At 37.8% G+C, this 20337-nt stretch overlaps 1 protein-coding gene across 1 annotated transcript in view; it reads right to left on the bottom strand.

Moving 5' to 3' along the window:
- NALCN (sodium leak channel, non-selective) overlaps positions 1-20337 on the bottom strand; it is a 237906-nt gene that overhangs the window by 178914 nt on the left and 38655 nt on the right. Inside the window, exon 6 of the mRNA XM_075137770.1 lies at positions 10813-10967. Within this exon, the coding sequence (XP_074993871.1) occupies positions 10813-10967 (155 nt within the window). The remainder of the gene's footprint in view (positions 1-10812; positions 10968-20337) is intronic.

Below are 20337 nucleotides of genomic sequence, written 5' to 3'. Positions count from 1 at the left end.
GTTCAATTAGTAAGTTAATAATGATATTAATTGCACATGGACGATAAGGCATTCAAAAGAGACATTTTCTTGAGGAAAGGAAAAAGTGGTAACTCAGCCACCTAGATGTCATAAAAGCATGAGAGGCAGTACATGAATGAGGCATCAAAAAAGTCATCACTTGGTGAACAGAATAAAAATCCAGAATTTCTGAGAAAAAAAAAATCATGAAGGAAAAGCTACATTTATTGCTTTGGATCATGACAAGAGTCCCTAAAACATTGTTTCTACTTGATGTATCAAGAAAATTTCAGTAAGAGGAAAATTTATCTAAAAGATATTATCCTGTATCCTTACAAGATATAATACTAACAAAGAACACAAGCAAGCATAATGTAAGATGAACAGAGCTTTCAAAACGTTGATGGCAAAAATTACACATCCTGCTGAAGAACATAATGGAAAATGGTGTTTGTGGGTAAAACCCTCGTAGAAAGATGGTCATTATTGTGTTTTCTGAAGCTAAGCCTCTATGCAAACTGGCATTTGGAACCTCAAAGGAAAGAGTGGCGAAACAGTGAGTGGAATTAAAGGTGAACATCAAGAGAGAGGAATATTGTGTCAAAAAATGCTTTTTCATATTCTGTGAAAACTGAATATATTGTAGATCTGCATTTTTTTTCACTGCAAGGAGGAAGAACAGGTTTAGAATCATTAAGAAGTGTTTGAGAACAGGAAAATGTGTCATGGTTTAACCCCAGCCAGCAACTGAGCACCACACAGCCGCTCGCTCACTCCCCCCCATAGTGGGATGGGCGAGAGAATCGGAAAAGTAGAGGTGAGAAAACTCATGGGTTGAATAAGAACAGTTTAATAATTGAAGTAAAATAAAATAGTAATAATAATAGTAATAACAACAACAACAATAACAGAACATACAAAGCAAGTGATGCGCAATGCCCAGCCAGTCCTCGAGCAGCGGCCCCCAGGCCAGCTTTCCCCTGGTTTATATGCTGAGCATGACATCATATGGTATGGAATATCCCTTTGGCCAGTTTGGGTCAGCTGTCCCAGGCATGTCCCCTCCCAGGTTCTTATGCATCTCCAGCCTTCTCAGTCGGTAGAGCATGAGAAGCTGAGAAGTCCTTTGTGTAAGATTTTGTGTACGCACTACCTAACAACTAAAACATCAGTGTGTTATCAACATTATTCTCATACTAAATCCAAAACACAGCACTATACCAGCTACTAGGAAGAAAATTAACTCTATCCCAGCCGAAACCAGGACAATATAAAACCAGGAGTAAAATCAAACAACACTTAAGAATACAAATGCTAAAATACAGCACAGGTATTTACAATGAAAGAAAATACTAACCCATAGACCATGGTAGGTTGGCATTACTTCTCTTCTGTTATCTTTTGTTTAAAGTATTCAAGTGTCAGAACCATAGTTAAAAAAACCACAAAGCAAAAGACAAAGACTACTTCTCCTATGCTATGACTGCAGGTCATTCGCTTCTCAGCCACATATAAGACTGAGACAAAACTGTCAAGCTAAAGAATAAATAATATACAGAATCAATCCTAAGGCCCAAAGGAACCTCTGGGATAATTTAATCTAGCATTAAACTAGAAGAATTTTAAATTAATTTGTATAGCAAAAAAAGCTGAGATTTTAATCAAGTGTTTCCTGCACCAAATTCAGTAACTTCTGTATGGGCTCTAGCATGGAGAAATACCAAGTGTTTTCACTTCGACTTCCTGGTAATTATTTTTATAGGTAGTGACACTTACTGATACAAAATGTTCATGTTTTCCTAAATACATTTGTCTACATTCAACTTCCAACCACTGAATTCCATTACTACTTCTCCTGCCAAATAAAAAGAAACCCCAAAGAAAAAACAAAACCCCCAAAGCCTTCTATTATTAAATGCTTTCTTATGAGAAACAAAATATAGCCTTGTAAGCAGGTCCTAAAGAAGCTGCAACCAGTGAAAACAATATTGTGCCTTAAGCCTAAACAGGGATTTATTAGTTGACTCCCCTTCAACATGTTCATTATATCTCAGGAACAAACTGAACTTGTTTATCTTATTCACATAGCCATGCTTCACTCCTCACAGCGTTCACATCCTACATAACTAGAATTATTTCCCAAGAGGAACAACACAATGAGGACTGCACTGTTCTCACGTGCACAGGGCATATGAACCGTTTTCTTTACTCCTCTGTGCTCACCAAAAACCTGTATAACCTAAAAGTGCCTATGTAAAGGTGGCCTAAGCTGTCATGCCTAGGTTTATTTCGGTGCCTGCAGTGGGCATAACTGGCAGGCTTTGGTAGCAGGGGGCACGCCAGAGTAGGGGCACCTGTGAAGGGACTGCAGCCCATGGCTAAGCCCATTCTGGGGCAGAGGAGATGATTAAGAAGGAAGGAGCTGCAGCAGAGGAGTAAGAAACAAGGAGCCGCAATAAAAAGAAAGCACTATGCACCAGCCCCAGCTTCCGGAGCCGCTCCCCACCTCACACGCTGCAAAAGCAGAGGAGCGGGGACCAGGACATGGGGAGGGGAGGCGTGTGGACGGAAGTTGAGACAGGTGAAGGAGGAAAGGTGTTTTCCCCAAGTGTCTCTGTTTGTCTTCCTTGCTTCTTAATACCTGAACGAGTGATTGTAAGTATGTGTTAGTTGGTAGTAAAACAAATAAGTGAAATTCTCTGGGTGGAGACTCTTTTGCCCAAAACAGTGCCTCAGCTGGGATCAGGGCCCTATTGCAAGGCCTAGGAAGGAATTCCAGTGAGAAAAACAAAAATCTATCACCATTTTTTAAATAATGATTTTCACTGGTTTCTCAATCAGTGGACTAATGGGGCATGCTTTAAGTCATTTGGCTCACATTCAGAAAATACGAGTTTTATTGCTAGACAGTCTGAATGGCTTCCCTAATTACATTCTTACACCTTCACACATTAACATCGTTATCACTTGTCATGTTACCACATGATAACTCCACAGGCTATGGTCATGGATGAAGGCCTCCTTATTAGGTACTTTACATGCAAGTGCCTGAATCAAAGAGCTGCATAAGTGGAATAAGATTAGACCTGTTTATCAAAGTATTTAATACTATGATGTGCTTGCTAGGATAAACAGAGTATTAAGACTCAATGCGTATATCAAGTGGACATATCATCTGTAGATTTAAAGAGTCTGACCACAAATTTTGATGAAATCATTACTGAGCCAATGCTTCCTTCCTAAGATCTTAATCTCTCAGCCTTTAACAGGTACAATTAAGTGGAGGCTCTGACTTAACAATTACATCCCCTCATTGCTTTCTATTATCCCAGATACCAACTGACTCAGAGCCAAGGGAGTCAGGCTGTGGTGTTGAGGCTGATCTGCATTTCTGGCCATATACATCTGCGCAAAACAACACTGGCTTCATTCACGTGGAGATGACTGAGCGAAAGGGTAGTGGGGGGAGCAAGGAGGCATATAGGAGGCTGAAAACAACCTTGCAATCCTTTTCACTATCAGTTGTATCTCCTACTTTGAACAAATAACCTGCAAATATAATTTTCATTCTGTTCATCAACTCATAATTCACTGTTCCTCATGGACCTGGAAGTCTCAGAGCTGGCAGAATAGGCAGTTGCCTAGTAAAACTAATCAGTCATAATCCACCTGCTTCTTTTGCTCATGCAGGGACCTGGAAAGACCAAGTGGCTGCTAATACTGCCACCAAGAGACAAGTGTGTCAGGTGGGCTTGGAGTAATGGACAAATGAAAAGGTCAGCCTCTGCCACCAGTGACAGGCTCTTTCCTTCATCCAGTGGCAGCAGGAATGGCAAGTTGGATTTTCAAGTGTTTTCTTTTCTGTTGGTATGTCTTGTTAACATTCAGCCTCCTACACGTTAAAGGTGGTTTTATACATTTTTGTGTTAGGCAGTCCATGGAGAAAAATTGGAAATAACTTCACGGAAGAATGAAAAAGAGCAGGTCTTTATAGTACTCCCTCTAGTCACCAGTCTTGTGTTGCTTGCTCTCCTCCGGGGCCAGGAATTCCTGCTGCTGCAGACTCAGGGGGAGGGAAATGGAAGGGAGTGTGCTCTGCCCCAGCCCCTGCACAAGGGTGAGTAGGGCATCCTTCCAGAATGCAAGAGTCTCACTTTGACCACTGCGCTACGTGGGTCACTTCTGCTTTCTCTTTAAGAACCTGTATCAGTCTCCTGCAGCCAAATTCATTACACAGGTGTCCACATAAACAAATGGACTTGTAGCTCTGAATGCTTGCTGCTTCTAGGAGCACCTAATTGGGGATCTGATTTAGGCTGATTTCTCAGCTTTTATTCCAGACTGGTATGAGCATCCTTTCTCCCTTTCCAGCTGTTTGGCTTTCATGTGTCCATCACACCTCACAACTCAACACACTACTCAGCCACTATGAATTCTAATCCTAGAGACAGGTACCCGACCTCTAGGCAACATTAAATCTCTCATGGAAAATGTACTTAATGGATTGTTAAGTACAATCCACATTCACAGCATACTGTCTTAACCTTAACTCCTTCCTTCTGAACAATGGGCCTAATGCCACCCCAATCTTCTTCCAGTCTAAGAGCAGCGCCTTTGCAATTCAAAATGGTTGCACACTCGAAAGTCTTTTCCCCATCATAAAAGAAATCCTTAGAGAACCAATGTAACTCCTGTGTTTGGTAGATAAAATTTCAATTCATGGGTAAACAAAGGGGCTATTTTGATCCCTCTACAAGTCTTTTACTAAAACAATACCTATAAGTGAATTGAGAAAGTTGACTTTGGCCCCACCCTGATGTTTCCTTTAACAAACATTAAATTAGGTTCACTTTTAACCTAATCATGGCAGACATTTTTCACAGTGACATACAAAATCTTTTCTTCTAATTACCAATTTTAAAAAAGGCTCTCAACTGTAGGCATGCCAAGAATATTTAAATTCTGTGTCACATACTATAAGAGAAAAGGCCTTATAATAAACATGGGAAATATCTGAGACCTAAAGCTCTGTTGCTGCTTTACAGCCCATGAAATGAGATGATTTTGCTGGCTCATTGTGCCATTGAACAGTGTTCACTTCTACTGTAAGGCAAGTAAGGCTTAATACAGATGCAATTTTTGTATATGTAGTTTGAAGCACTCCTTACCATTGAAGTGTCATTATTTGTCTCCAAGATACAACATGTGTGTGTTTATCTCCTCTGTGTAAACAGGACATTAATATGGTAGTCTTTGTCAAATACTCCCTCCAGGTATGAGATGTAATTAGTATAATTTAATAGGGTACTGGCCCTAGCAATTACAGATGGGTTGATGATACAACATAGAATAAGATCATCTTCTCCTTTCAGAATGATCTTTCATGGCATAAAACTTCTTTCCCTTACTTTGTAGAAAATTTTTTAAATTTTAGGTATCTCTCATTCTGGACTTCCTTTTCTTTTTGAGAATATTTGAAGCAATTTGTAGCACTGTAAATCACAAAAAAACATTCTCTAGGATTATGTCAAGAGTAAAATCAGTAATGTAGCTGCAAGTGTACATCTGTAGATGATTACAGATGATTGCACCCATGAGGCATGTGGAATGATTACTAGCCAGATGTTACAAAAACCTGAATGCAAAAGGATCTGTACTGTGTGGAAAGTACAGGTAAGGAGGAAAACTGCCCGGAATCCAGCAACAGCAGGGGTTCTGGCACATTTGTGTCTATGTGGCACCCTTTCCAGCAGCACCCACATAGACAGCTCTACCAATATCCTTAGTGTGGCCCTGATAGCAATTATTGCCATGTTAAATATTGACTAAAGGTAGATGCACATTCAGATAAACATGTGACATGGAAGGCAGAAGTACTTGTCATAGTTCTCCAATTGCCAAGTCTTGCATGCTTGTATTTAATTCAACAATTGTATTTATGCTTTTTAGATATATCAGATGAAAACACTTATGCAAATACAATCACATGCCTAATGAGTTGTACAATTACTGGGGTTTATTCAGAAAACAAAGGTCATTTTTCTCAATATTTATTCTAGCATTTTTTTCACACTTCATGATACTGTCATCCTATCAGCTACACCCTACGGAATTAAACACAGCTAGGAAAAACACAGAGAAGAAGACAATAAAATCAGAAAGAAGAAACAGGCCAACTATGGATGTACCTGATGCTCTCAGTGGGAGACAAGGCTGAAGGCTGTTCTAATATGAAGGAAACATTAACCTTTTTACAGGAGCCTGAATCAAAATCAGCTAAGAAGTCTGAGAAAGAGAAGAGCTTGACAGTACCATACGGGTGTAGTCAATAGTAAGGAGCTTTGCCACTCACATCCACAGAGCCAGCCAAGCCTCTCATTCATATCCTTTCTCTTACTCCCACTCAGCCCCACAGGTAGTATTTGAAAAACCTTTCAAGTATCCTGATGGATAAAAGACTTCATTTAATATGAAGGTTCCCACTGTATAAGAACAGCACCTACTTAAGAAGTTAAGTTCTGTGTCAAACTGTTGGAAAGAGTACTCGGTTTCTACTGAGTTCATGAGCAACTTACTAAAAGAAAGCAGTAACTTCTTGTAGCCTGCCATCAGCTGCAACCTGAAACATCTGAAGTCACGTCACCTAGGGATTTGGGGGTACTGAGGCCTTGGCTAATTGGTTCTCCACTCAGTGTTTCATTGATTCTCCAGTTTCACAAACAGTTCTAAGATAGACCTCTGTGGCTGTTGCTCATAACTTTCCTAGAGGTATAGCCAGACAGAACTGCCCCAGCTTTTAGTAATTTCACTCTTATTAGAGATTACACTGGTAAGTTGGCAAAACCAATTGGTGTTTCATTCTACAGCCAATCTATAAATATGTACGTTGAAGAACAGAGGCATTAGCTGTAGATATATGCTGATGTGGCCCATGTTTGAAAAATTACCTTCACAAACATCAGGTGTAAGTATTATATTATTAATACATACTGAAAGGGTGCAGGCATTGGAGAACCTATGGCACAAATCTTATTGTATTATTACTATACAAATGCAGAATGGAAGGAGGTTTTGTAAAGAAAGGAGAAGCACTTGATGGTCTACATCTTGATTTTAAAAGGCTTTTAACATTGTCTCACCATGACAACATACAGAAATATGGCTAGGTGGAACTACTGTGTGATGGGTGCAAAACGATTTTTAAGTATCCTTATGAGCAGCTATTAATGAAACATTGTCAGAGAAGATGACTGTCAAATGAGGTTCCAACAGAGTCTGATCTTGGTCTGGTTCTATTTATTTTTTCACTCTTGATCAGGTTGATAGAAAATAAATTATACTCATCAAATTTCAGATAAAAGTAAGCTAAGAGGCACTGAAAGTATTCAGGAGGAAAAAATTTAAATTCCAGAAGATCTTTGCAAATTGAAGAAATTGTCTGGAAAAAAAAGAAAGTATGCTATTCAACAGAGACAAATGCAAGGGTCTACATTTAAAAAGAAATAATCAAGTAAACAAATAAAGGATAGGAAACAGTGATGGCAGCTCTTTCAAAAGACACAAGGGCTGTAACCAATCAGAAATATACATGAATCACCCACAACCTGCTGTTCTGAAAATGGAAAACATCTCACTAGGATGTAGAAACTGTAACAAAGCTTAAACACACAAAGTAATGGCTCTACTGGGGTATTCTGCCACTACTGCACTTCAACAAAGAGGTGAATCAGCTGGAGAAAGTCTAGAGAAGGACAATAAGAATAATTTAAGGTATAAAATATAAGTCCTATAGCAAAAGACTGAAACATTTGGAGCTATATGGCCCAGCAGGCCCATAGAGGGTAGAAGAGGATTAATGATAGTTTTGAAAGATGCAGAAAAGCTTTTTTAAAGTTTTTCTTTATGTCAATAGTGAATAAGGTGAGAAATTATGATCTAAAATTGCAAAAAAGAAAGAGTCAGGTTATACTTTAGGAAAATCTTCCTAAGAGTACAGACAATGAAGCAGTGCAATAGATTGCCTGGAAAGACTGGGAAGTCTGCTTCACATTGAAAGGGGATGGCCTAGATTATTTTGACAAGACGACTTCAAGCCATATTTATCAGTAGTCTATAACTATGTTCTTCCTTAAACAATACATACATACTTGCACAGAAGCATACATAAAACAGATAAACAGAACACCTCAAAACTAAAAATAGAAAACCTGGGAAATAAATATGTTATCAAGTACCAAAACTTACAACTTACAACTTACTATCATCTTTCCAATTTTCATCCCTTTAAAGCCAAAGCCATTTATAAAAGTGGGAGCGGGGTATGGCCACAATTAAGGGATTTGCCAAATATGAAACTACCTACTTTGCATAGCCCTCACAGTATAAAAAATTCTATTAACTTTTACCTGATTAGGACAGTTTGGTCTTCACCCAGTAATAAAATTGTAAAAAACCCTCCCTTTTTCTTTAAAGAGAAGAAAAATAACAGAAATGATCAAATCAAATATGCTTGTACTTATATACCGCAAATTAAGTGGTACTAATTATACAGTAGCTGCCAAACTGCTATGCTTTTGTGATTTTTGTAATGATAGATTTCAGGAACCAACAGGACAGGCTGCATAGTAATATCTGCAAGTAAAATATCAATGAATGTATACAATAAAATAGTATCATTACACAGAATAGATCTACTGCATTACTTACCTGTTAACTACGTACAAAGGTGCATCACAAAATGGAGATTTATAAAATATTGATAAACTTGCTGGTTATAACCCTGTTTATAACATTCCTAACTTGAGGAAGCTTATTTAACATTTTGTGGCAAAGCTGCTGTGTCTTACCCAGTATTTTAAGTTTGGTTATCAGCTTTCAATTGATATTCAACTTAACTTCTGGCTGCTGTACGGAGAAGTGTTATATCCTAGTTACCTATTTCTAGACAAAAACAATATATCAATGACAAGTCTCCTAAGTCTATTAGCAATCTTTGATCTTTAAAATGCAGCACTCAGATGACATATTGATAAATTATAGGACTGCGACTCAGGAGACCGAAGTCTGAGCCCTGTTTTTTCAATGAGCTTTGCACGCACCCTTGGACAAACTACTTCACCTGTCTTTGCCAACCTACCCCCATCACTAAAAACATACTGGCCTCCTTTATTAAGCACTCTGAGCCTTGCTCAAATCATCTACCCACTTAAGCTTGTCTAAGGCATTGCAACTACTTTTCCCTGGTGACCAGGTAGGCAGCTAGAATGACAGCCTTCAATGCCACAAATAATTTTGCATGTCAAGATAAGAAGGGTGATTTCAATCTGAGGCATAATTCTTCCGGTGAAACACCTATCCCACACTCCCCTGCCAAACCATCTCAAACTAGAGAACTTGTGTGTGGATGTTTTTAGCTTCTAGTGTGAACTCAGCTTGTGTTCACCCAGGCCTGGCAGAATGCCACTAACTTAGGAATCTGCAGGTTGAGAGATTAGACAGGGTTATCCTTTGAGATCTACTGAAGAAAAAATTTACATAAAAGATAGGTACTATCAGTAATGCTATTCAGCTAGCAGTACTGGTACAACTGGTATGCTTCTGACTTCCAGAGGAAACAGAATGGAGCTTGGCTGAAAACAGTTTTTTCTCCCTTTCTCACAAGAAAAAAGAAAGGACACAATGGCAGTTTTTGTTCAGAAAGTATTTGGTATCACAGAGTACTTGTTGTAACAGGACTCTGAGACTATTTCTTGTAACTCTCTGGCTCATTGTGTATATTCAGCAGTCTGGGAATCAACTGAAGTGATTTCAGCTTGCAAAGGCTTTCAATATTCAAAAAAAATTGCAGTCATTCAGTCATTAAACCTTTTTATTACCTTCAAGTTCAGCTGGGGCCAGGATAACAGTCTGGAGCTCAAGCCAGGAAAAATGAAAAAAAAAAGCTTATCAGAGTCAGAGAGATGCATCAAAAAAATATGGCCTGCAGGCATGTTTTATCATTTGAAGGGACTTCCCTACCTGTGCTGAAATGAAAATTTAAGCTGCAGGCTCCTGTTGGACCTTTGTCTGTTAAATAAATGTGAGATGACCACAATGTTCTGACAGGGTAACTGCATATTTTCCATTTGGATATGGATCTTGCCACAGCTCCCCACGCTCTTGCCACCTTTCCTGAATTATTGTTCTACGCTCGTTTCCCCATGGGGATGGCATGACACATTGCAGCTAGCAGAGAATATATTCTCCCGGTGACTCTGTAGTGTTTTTCACAGAACACAAATTGCACCTGTATCGCAAAATCTGCCTGACTCCCAATCATTTTTCTGGCTGATGTTCTGACTTACACAGTTTGAATCGAGATTGCCGCAGATACATGATATCATTTTCTCTCCCCTCTTCTCTTTAGTACCAAGATGATTATCAAAGTAATTTTGGGTGGGGTTTTTTGCATGGGAATTACTACTAAAATTAGACAAATAGGATGAATTATATACTTTTAAATGAATCATAAATAAAATGCAGAAATTAGTCATCGCATTTGCATACTGGTGATAATCAACGGTTGACTCTTCTTAAATAAAGACATTGTTTTAAAGTTATTTAAATCCTGGGATCCCAAGCAATGTAAAAATAGATGATAACTTCATCATTCCAAAGCAAATAGCACAGCTTCTCTTTCTGGCATGTGCTTTACTTGAGCAGAATACTGATTGCACTTGATATCTTTTCAGCACAGACATGAGCTATCTGTTCTATTCATTTCATAAACATTTTTAAATGGATACTGAAATGGATGTTACCAGTAGGACAGACCTATCTCATTAAAGCCACTGTAGCCCAGCTCTTGCCTGCTTAGTCCCAGATCTTCAAGGTCCATGCATTTAAATCCAGGTGGGCACTGGTAACCTTCTTCTAGCTCTCTGGAACAGTGGGTGTCTGGGATAGCTAAATTATTCCAGGTTACATTTCTGTGAAAAATACAAAATTAAGGCGTTACATAAACTCAACTCATAGCAAAACTAAATACTTGAAAGCGAGAGGACTAAAGTGAAAAGTACATCAGCTATTATTTTTGCTATCTGATGTTCTTTGGTATGTTATTTTCATTAATTAAGCACTTACTGTACAGGGCAAGCTAACTGTCTCCTAAGACTTCAGTCTTATGTAATGATAGTACAAATACTAACAGCAGAAGTTTCATACTAATGCCTAGAGACCCCATCAAAAATGGAGACTCTCCAAGACACACAGGAGTTAACACACAGCTGCAGGAACTGCTGTTTAATGCAGTTTGGACACTTAGTGCTTCAGGCTCCTTTGCAAATCCTGAGAGTGTGTTCAACTGCAGTCAATACTGTGACTTGGACTTCCACAGACATTACCTGAGCTAGCTTTGACACTCTTTAGCACTGCAGATGACTTGTCAGTATTCAGCTTCTTGTACCTTGGTCAGGCCAGGTTTCCACCACAGATGGATAGCCACAGTCACAGGCAAAGAAGTCAAATCATTACATGTTTAGTGCAATTGGTATCTAGGTATTGCTGTGACTGAAACAGATTTGATTCACTTTTAGGTCACTCCAGTAATGATTTGATAGAACAGGTGAAAAAATTTGAACTGGTTTGAACTGGTTCAAACTGATTTATGTTGGTAAATGTAACACTGAAAAATAGAAAGATCACAAGACAAGGGGCAGCACTGCAACACAGTGTGTTGGCCATTTTTTACTGTTGTCAGAAGCTGAGCATCACTTGTCTTCCCAGCTCCTCTGGTACCCGGGGCTGAGCTGCTGAAGAGGCTCCGTCATGCTGCACCGCAATGGGAATTCAGGTAGGTCCAGTGCTAAGGGACATAGAAGCTAAAAGGAGAGGGAGGACAAGTTTGTAGCTCCCTGTCCTGTTAAGTCTGTGCCTCTGGCATAAAGATGGGTACCCAAGTACTCCCAAACTTTGGTAAGGAGAAGCTCAGGCAGTGGATTTCCCCTAAGCATTTAGAGCACCCAGTTAATAATTGCAATACATAGTCCTTTGCCAAAACTGGTCACCCCATTTCCCAAGAAGTAGTTTAGTTAAGAGGTAGCCTTAGCAAACCACCCCCCTCCATCCTGAGCAGGTCCCTGTTAGGGTCTACAAAGCAACACAGCACAGTATTACAACGCAGAAGTGAGTATTCATGTTACTTATGCTCTGAATCAGCTGGGTAAACCAAAGAGAAGAAAGGTTGCAATATGACATAGCTCCAACTGTGCTGAACAGGCACACAGCTAAGCAACATCCGTTTTTCTCCTTGCTTGTATTCTCTCATCCAACAAATGAAAATCCTGATCTTTGTTCAGTCCTAGGGCAATTTCAAATCAGACTTGAAAAGCTAATCACGGTGAGTTCTGGTCTGAGTTGATAGCATTTTTCCATTCATGTTCAGGTTGATTCTGACTCCCTGGTCACAGCACAGACTTTTGATATAGAAACACCCAAAATGAATTGCTGAAAGTTACACAGAAAATCTTGTAGTATTCACCCCGTTATCCTGAGGTTTCAGACCAGTGCCTTAAAATTTATCATTTTAATTAATCTTGCTTGTCCACAGAAAAGGCGAAACTTTTCAGTCTGCCCTTTAGTGTAATTAGTATCTTATTGTTCTTCTGAAAGTCCTCTTCTTTTAATCTAACTCATAGATGCATTTTGACAACTAAATTGGGTGAACAGAGGCTTTAATTACTTTATTTTTCTTGCTTTTATGCACCGCATGCGATAGCAATAGATTAGTCTAAATCTGACAGTGTGAAACTAAAGCTTCCTACACAATTTTTCCTAGGCAATTATAAATGCAGAGAAATAACTGTAGTTGCACCCATCCTGTAGTCATTTCTTCATGATACCAGAGTGCCATACATATCTGCATGGATGCACACACGGACATGTATAGTTCCAGCTGAAGTTTTAAAGACGACCCTGAAATTTAGCTATGTGCGTAACTAGAAAGACAGACAGATACAAAAGCACACGTGTACTCATTTCACTTTTTGTAAACATGCTCAGCACATGTCATTCAAGGATTTAAAAATTCATCTGGGCACCTTAATTCCTTTATACTAGAATATGTTAATTCATACCCAGTTGTATGCTTTAAGTACGTTAGATTTATGATACTGCCATCTAAAAGCCATTATAATATATAGGATTATCATAAGACAACATTTTATGAATATTTTCAGAAATGAAAATTAATTCATTGGCTCAAGCAGATTCAGAACCCTGGCTACTGGTAGCTAATGAATTTTACATTACAGTTTGCATTAGAAAATCCCTCAGATCCAAGAGGCTAGCAGCGTGAGGGCATATTATTAAAAGTATTGCTGGCTCAATCACTACAATGCAAAGCACTCATTTTAAATGCTTCATTTAAATCTAGGTCATTTTTATATCACATCAAGCCTCCTTCTGAAGAAGAAAAGCTGTCTCCATGTATTGAGTATGATTTAGGCTAAAAAGGAAGAATCTCTGCTTATAGTACCTGTCCCCGTACAGATACAGGCTTTATTTGGACCAATGTCACTAGGCAATTTGTGTTCTGCCTCAAGACAGTAAATAAGCATAGACTAATCTACATGGACTAGAAAATCATAGAATCATAGAATAGTTTGGGTTGGAAGGGATCTTTAAAGGTCATCTAGTCCAACTCCCCTGCCGTGGCAGGGATGTCTTCAACTAGATGAGGTTGCTCAGAGCCCCGTCCAACCTGACCTTGAATGTTTCCAGGGATGGGGCATCTACCACCTCTCTGGGCAACCTGTGCCAGTGTTTCACCACCCTCATTGTAAAAGATTTCCTCCTAATATCTAGTCTGAATCTACCCTCTTTTAGTTTAAAACCATTCCCCCCTGTCGTGTCACAACAGGCCCTGCTAAAAAGTTAGATATTAGACATCTAGTCTAGAAATGGCTACAATATTACCAGTTGTTTTCAATATAAGGTGATTTAAATGGTTTTATTCCTTCATAGGCCATATCAATATCAACTAAATACTGAGATGCTGATTCAGCACATAACTAGTTTTAAGCATCTCAAAAGTTCAATTAGGCAATGGGCTTAAATATCTTGCTGAATAGGGTGCCTTGATAAAATTATGAATTCTTGCAACACAACCAAAGAAATAATTCATCCCAATAGACAAACTGAATATTTCTATGCCTAGTATTCAATGTGTATGGACTACAGCATCAACCCAACAGGTGAGCTGAGAAATTAGTTCTGCACAGGAATGTAAAGGATGTAGAAGGAGATAATTGACTCCACATCGCTTGATAAGAACCCTTCAATAATAAGATTGTTGCAAAAGACATAGGAGTGCTACTCTGACATGTTTTTAACTGTCTGAAGAATGTTCTGACTACATACATCATATGTACATCACAAGAAGAACCTGAATTGATATATCTTGGCACGACACGTGCCTGTTTTCCATGGCATCTGTAGCAAAAATGGTCTTTCAACCACTATGTGCTCATGTGTCATGGTTTAACCCCAGCCAGCAACTAAGCACCACACAGCGGCTTGCTCACTCCCCCCCCAGCACCATGGGGGGAAGAGAATTGGAAGGGTAAAAGTGAGAAAACTCGTAGGTTGAGATAAGAACAGTTTAATAATTGAAATAAAGTAACATAATAATAATAATAATAATAATAATAGTAATAATAATAGTAATAATAGTAATGAAAACGAAAATGAAAATAACAAAGAGAGAGAAATAAAACCCAAGAAAGACAAGTGATGCAAATGAAAACAATTGCTCACAACCAACTGACCGATGCCCAGCCAGTCCCTGAGCAGTGGCCCCCCCCGCCAACCTTGCCCCTAGTTTATTGCTGAGCATGACATCATATGGTGTGTAATAGCCCTTTGGTCAGTTGGGGTCAGCTGTCCCAGCTGTGTCCCCTCCCAGCTTCTTGTGCACCCCAGCCTGCTCGCTGTGGGGTGGGGTGAGAAGCAGAAAACACCTTGACTTTGTGTAAGCACTGCTCAGCAGTAACAAAAACATCCCTGTTTTATCAACTCTGTTTCCAGCACAAATCCAAAACAGCCCCATACTAGCTAATGTGAAGAAAATTAACTCTACCCCAGCCAAAACCAGCACATCATGTGAGCACAATCTTTCTTTGAGCACCATCTCTTTACTAGGGCCGTTCTTCAAAGAGAGGTTTTGACAACTTAAGAGACAAATTATCCGAGGTAGCTCCTAACTTCCTGCCGAAAATAGAAATGGAGAAAAAATGGGATTTTTTTATGCTGGTATTCTATTAATTTTCTAAGATATCATCAGAAAGCCATTCAAAATTACCAATCTGCTCATGTAGCTTCCAGATCCAGAAAATTACAGAAAAAATTAAGAAGGATATTTATTGGTAAGGTATTAAAAAAACATTCCAAATGGTCAATTAGGTAAAGAAGTCAATAACTAAAAACGAATTAGCTGGAGCTGAAGGATTTTCTGTATTAGTTGAAAGGAACCCTATGTCTGTCTGCACAGCTGCTGACTAAAGAACTACTGCATTGGTAAAAATACCATAGCAGACATAAAAAATGGCTGGTGGATCATGAAGCAGGTAAGTAGCAGCTGTACAGCTTTCAAATAGGGAGCAATACATTAACTGGGACCTCAGAGGAATTGGCCTGGGTTCTGTGCTATCCATTTTCATTAGTGACCTGTGGGACTGTATGAACCCCACTTCATCAAAATCACACAAAGCATACGCTGAAGGATGACAAAAACCTCTGAGAATAGAAAGATTATGTAGTTCTGAAAAGCTTAAAGGTTATTCTCAATAATGGTGATTTAATGTCAAGTAATGAATTCAGAAAGTGATAGAACCTAAATGCGAAATTCACACTGCTGTATAGGAAGTACTAATATAGAAATAAGCTTGGATCAGGTGATTGATAAGAGATAGATTTCTCTTTAAGATATCAAGAATTTATAGTTTCTTCTTCTGCTATATGAATTTAGATGTATAACTCTGAGCACGCAATTTTGAAACAAAATTTCCATTCCTATACGTTTTTCTAAAAGACGCTTCTGTTTTGCCATATTGCCAGAACACAAGGCAAAAGCACCAAGCTAGTGAGAATATAGCAATGAACTTAAAATAAATCCGGAAGAGAGCACAGAGTTCCATGCTGCAGAGAAGAAGTTCTTGAAGCTCAAATTAAATTGATTCTGGGCCAGGATCACTCAATAAACATTTTCTGATGAAATAATACTGTGGTTCTACATTGACTTTAGACAAGTTATCTCATAAGTATTATTAATGCTGCTCTCTTACATTATATAGGTGAATGATATGCAATTAATTAATTCTGAAAACCAGGGCGATCTACTTCTGTGAAACACCTTCACTGCACCATTCTAGACAACTATTCTAGCTCATGAACATTTTTTTTTAAGCTTTAAATTCTATATTATATCAGTATTTTATGAAAGTAGATGTAATTTACAAGCTGGATTCATAGTGGGAAAATAAGGTCAGCTGTGTTATGAGCATCCTGATTTTAACAATGATTTTGGAGCTTTCTTTGAAGCACCAAAATATAAATGCAAGATACGTACAGACTGGCAGATTAATAATAACGGAACCTTTCAAGTCACAGATTTGATATAGCAAATACTAATTTCTAGGGTAGCAAATACTAACTTCTTTCTTGCTAATTTCTTACTAATACATTTAATCGTACAAAAGAACAGATTTTCACATCAAGTGCAGAATAAGCTCTATTTAGTCACAAACACTTTGCATTCTAGTTTTAAAGCTCCTTCCTGCAATTCAGTCCATGCAAATACCCAAACTCAATTTGATTTTCCACAGATTGCTAGTGCCATTTGGGATGCCTGGTGGTAACCCTCTTAACCTCTAGATGCTGATCTAGGAGGTCACAGGTCTCTGTAGGTCCTGTGCCACACCTGAGAGCCCCGTGTCATACTTGAGTGTCTTGGACACATTACTCATTTCAAGTAGCACTAAATGCCTACACATGCATAACTGCATTAGGCCCTTCACGTTAAAAAAATGATGGTTCCTATGGTCAATAAGCCAAGTCATCAGCCTTAGTTTGCTTCCCCCCTATACCACCGTCCAGTTTTAGAGCACAGAACCTTGTTTTCCGATCAAGAGACTGTCCTTAAAGAAGATAATTTACAGAAAGTAAAAAGAAAAAAAAAAAAAAAAGACACTTCTGGCATATCCGTAATTAATGGCTGTAATTTTATACCAATAAAAATCAGGAAATCTGAGATTAAGGTTCCTGTGATAATAATATACCAGTAACATTGTGCAGAAGGGAAGTTTTAAATAACCTTTCTATTTAGAATAAGTCCTCTTAAAAGCTCAGATAGCTCATGCCAACTACTATACAGCTGCCAACATCACCAGGCAGTTAAAAATATTTCTTTCATATTCCAAGTTACGCTTGTTTTCAGAGACTCTGGGAATTTAAAAGATAGAAAGCCTAGATGGAAAAGTGCTTGCTTTTTATCTGACTCCTTGTAAAAAATAGAAGGGAGAAGGGTTAAAATTTATTTGTTGCTTGGTGACTGTGAAAGCAATGTAAGCACCTAGGCAAATTTCCTTTCATTTGTCCTTTTAAATGTGTCTTTTATTCCCAAATTCTTATCTTAATTCTTACTGTGCTTACCCAATCAAGTCCATTTTCTCCAGTGAGAAGCTCTGAACATACATCTGCTATTAACAGATGGTTCCTAGACTACTCCCTTACACTACTGCTCTTTTACAGAGGGACTTAACAATAACAACAGCCTCTCCTGCACAATTGTTAGAATAATATTGTGTTATAATAATTACATTTATAAGAACTTTGTTTCTATCATGAAGTTTTCTATTGATCATCTTCATAAATATTATCACATCATGACCTCAGCTTAACAAGGAAGATATTAATGTAGAAATCAGTGATATTGATATTTCTAAAAATCGCAGTAGTAGTTTGTCATTATTATTAGGTATATTTTTTTCAAAGTGTATGCACTGTCAGCTAACTCTCCTGTCACTGAAGTCAGCCACATATATAACCGTTAACTTCAGTGAAAGGGACTCATACTGTAATTGAGTTTTATTGATAGATCTTCTAGTCTGTGCAGAAAGAGATTGCAACTTAGGACAATGCTGCTGCCGGAGTCATTAGAGGTTCTAGATAATCCAATAACAGTATCATCCAAAATCACTGGTGATAGTTAAAGACATTTCAGAGTCTACCTCTCTGGTTTAAGGATTACAGATATGTCTAGGCACAATTCTTCCTCTGATATTTTGTAATCTTAGCATTCCCAAGGATCATTTTTAAATGTTATGTTTTACTTTTAGACAAACTTAGGTCTAAAGTCATCATGTACCATACTTACAGAACCAGTTTCCAGTTTTTAATCCAAGAACAAAATCTGTTTTATCTTTTAAACTGTAAGTGTGAAAACTTCATCCATATTTAATGTTTCTCATAATTATATCTGTAATTATAACTATAAAGCTTTCAAACCTTTCTGGTAACAGATTGTCTCTGATATCTATTTATTATTTTTATCACATTAAAAGATAAGATAGGGCATACCTAAAGGACTCATGACTTTAGGAACACTACAAACACAAAGCTTAAGCTTTGGCAACATTCCGTATTTTACATTTTAACTTGGCAAACACAGATTTCGCTACTCAAGAATTAGTAGCTGAGGTGAATATCAGACAGCATCGGCTAGGGATAATTATATTCAAATCAACAGGCCCAAATAACTGAGGGCATCTCTCATCTCTTCTATTAATTTTTAATAAATCTTGAAATAGCAGGGAAATTCCGGAAGAATGCTAATGTGCCATTAATTTTTAAAGAACAAGCAGCACAACTGGTTAGCCTGACATCAACCAAGACAAAAGAAAGAGCAAGCTGATGCAAAGTCTAATTGACAAAGAGTAAAGAACATGAATGTAATTAATGGCAGGCAGTATGGATTTAGAGAAAATAATTTTCATCATACTAACATGATTTTGATAAGATTACAGATTTGTCCAATAAAATTGCCTAGCTTAGACTTTGTAAAGCAATTCATTCAATAACACATGACTGATTAAACAGTTGGCACTATATAATATCAATAAAGCACATGCTAAATGGGCTGAAAACTGATTAACTGACATGTCAGAAAAATACCTGCCAGTGAAATGATCATCATGATCTACTGTAATCAATGAGGGAGAAACAGGTATAAAATCAAGAATACGGATAGAAACATAAATAACAATGAGGACAGGACAGTCTCACAAGTTATCAGGATCATTTGCTTACCTGGATCCAATTTAAAAAAATGTGCTTTAATACAGCCAAATGCAAAGTTATAGAGATAGGATCACTGAAAGTAAACGTTATGGCCTATGGTCTATGGAATAAAAGGCATAAAAGAGGATGGAAATACTGTATTATAGAATATAGCCGCTACGTGACAGTTTGAGATGAGAGGATATAATAGGGTATCCTCTCATATTTGTCCCAATAACATCATGGCAAGAAAGCTTTCCCAGGCTGTACAAGCAGAACAATAATGAGTGCCTCTCTGTATGGCACTCATACAAATTATGATTAATATTATGTACAGGTTTTTTGTTCGTTTTTTTAAAAATATTTGAAAAATTGAGGAAATCATACAAAAACATGAAAATGAGAACACTGGAGAACATGCTTTGCAGTAAGAGACTTAAAGAGCTAAATAATGTTAGTTTATTAAAAAGCATATTGAAAGGTGCCTCAAGTGTTGTGTGTAAGTGGATTCACACAGAGAAAATACTGGGAATTAAGGTTCTGTGTAATCTAGCATAAAAAAGTATAACAAGAATAGAAAACTAACAGTTGAAGCCGGACAAATTAAGATTATGAATTAGGAAGATTTTTTTTAACAGTGAAACAGTTTTTGGTATAAACAAAAAGTTCTCTTGTTCATGAATTGTTCTAATGCCAAGTAATCGAGAATAGATACACATCTAGGAGACACACTGAAGTCAGACGCAAGCTATCAGGTTTCATAGAGGAGAAATAAAATGAAATCTGACTAGATGATCCAATTGTTTCTTTTGACTCTACATTCAATATATAGACACTGTAATATTTTACTACTGCTAATATATTTTATTTGCCCCAAGGTACATAGATTTCTGTATCTTATCATTCAGTTCAGATGTTTTATTCATTATTTATATGTTCAGTTTCAGGTTTCAGCATTGGGGTTTTTTGACACTTTTCAGAGACCACAGAACCTTTGTGGACAGAACTTGGAGATTCTTACTTTTT

Source organism: Calonectris borealis, chromosome 1 (genome assembly GCF_964195595.1).
Source record: "Calonectris borealis chromosome 1, bCalBor7.hap1.2, whole genome shotgun sequence".
Lineage (NCBI taxonomy): Eukaryota > Metazoa > Chordata > Aves > Procellariiformes > Procellariidae > Calonectris > Calonectris borealis.
Note: the sequence above shows the minus strand (reverse complement) of the source record. Positions and strands in the feature narration are given on the sequence as shown.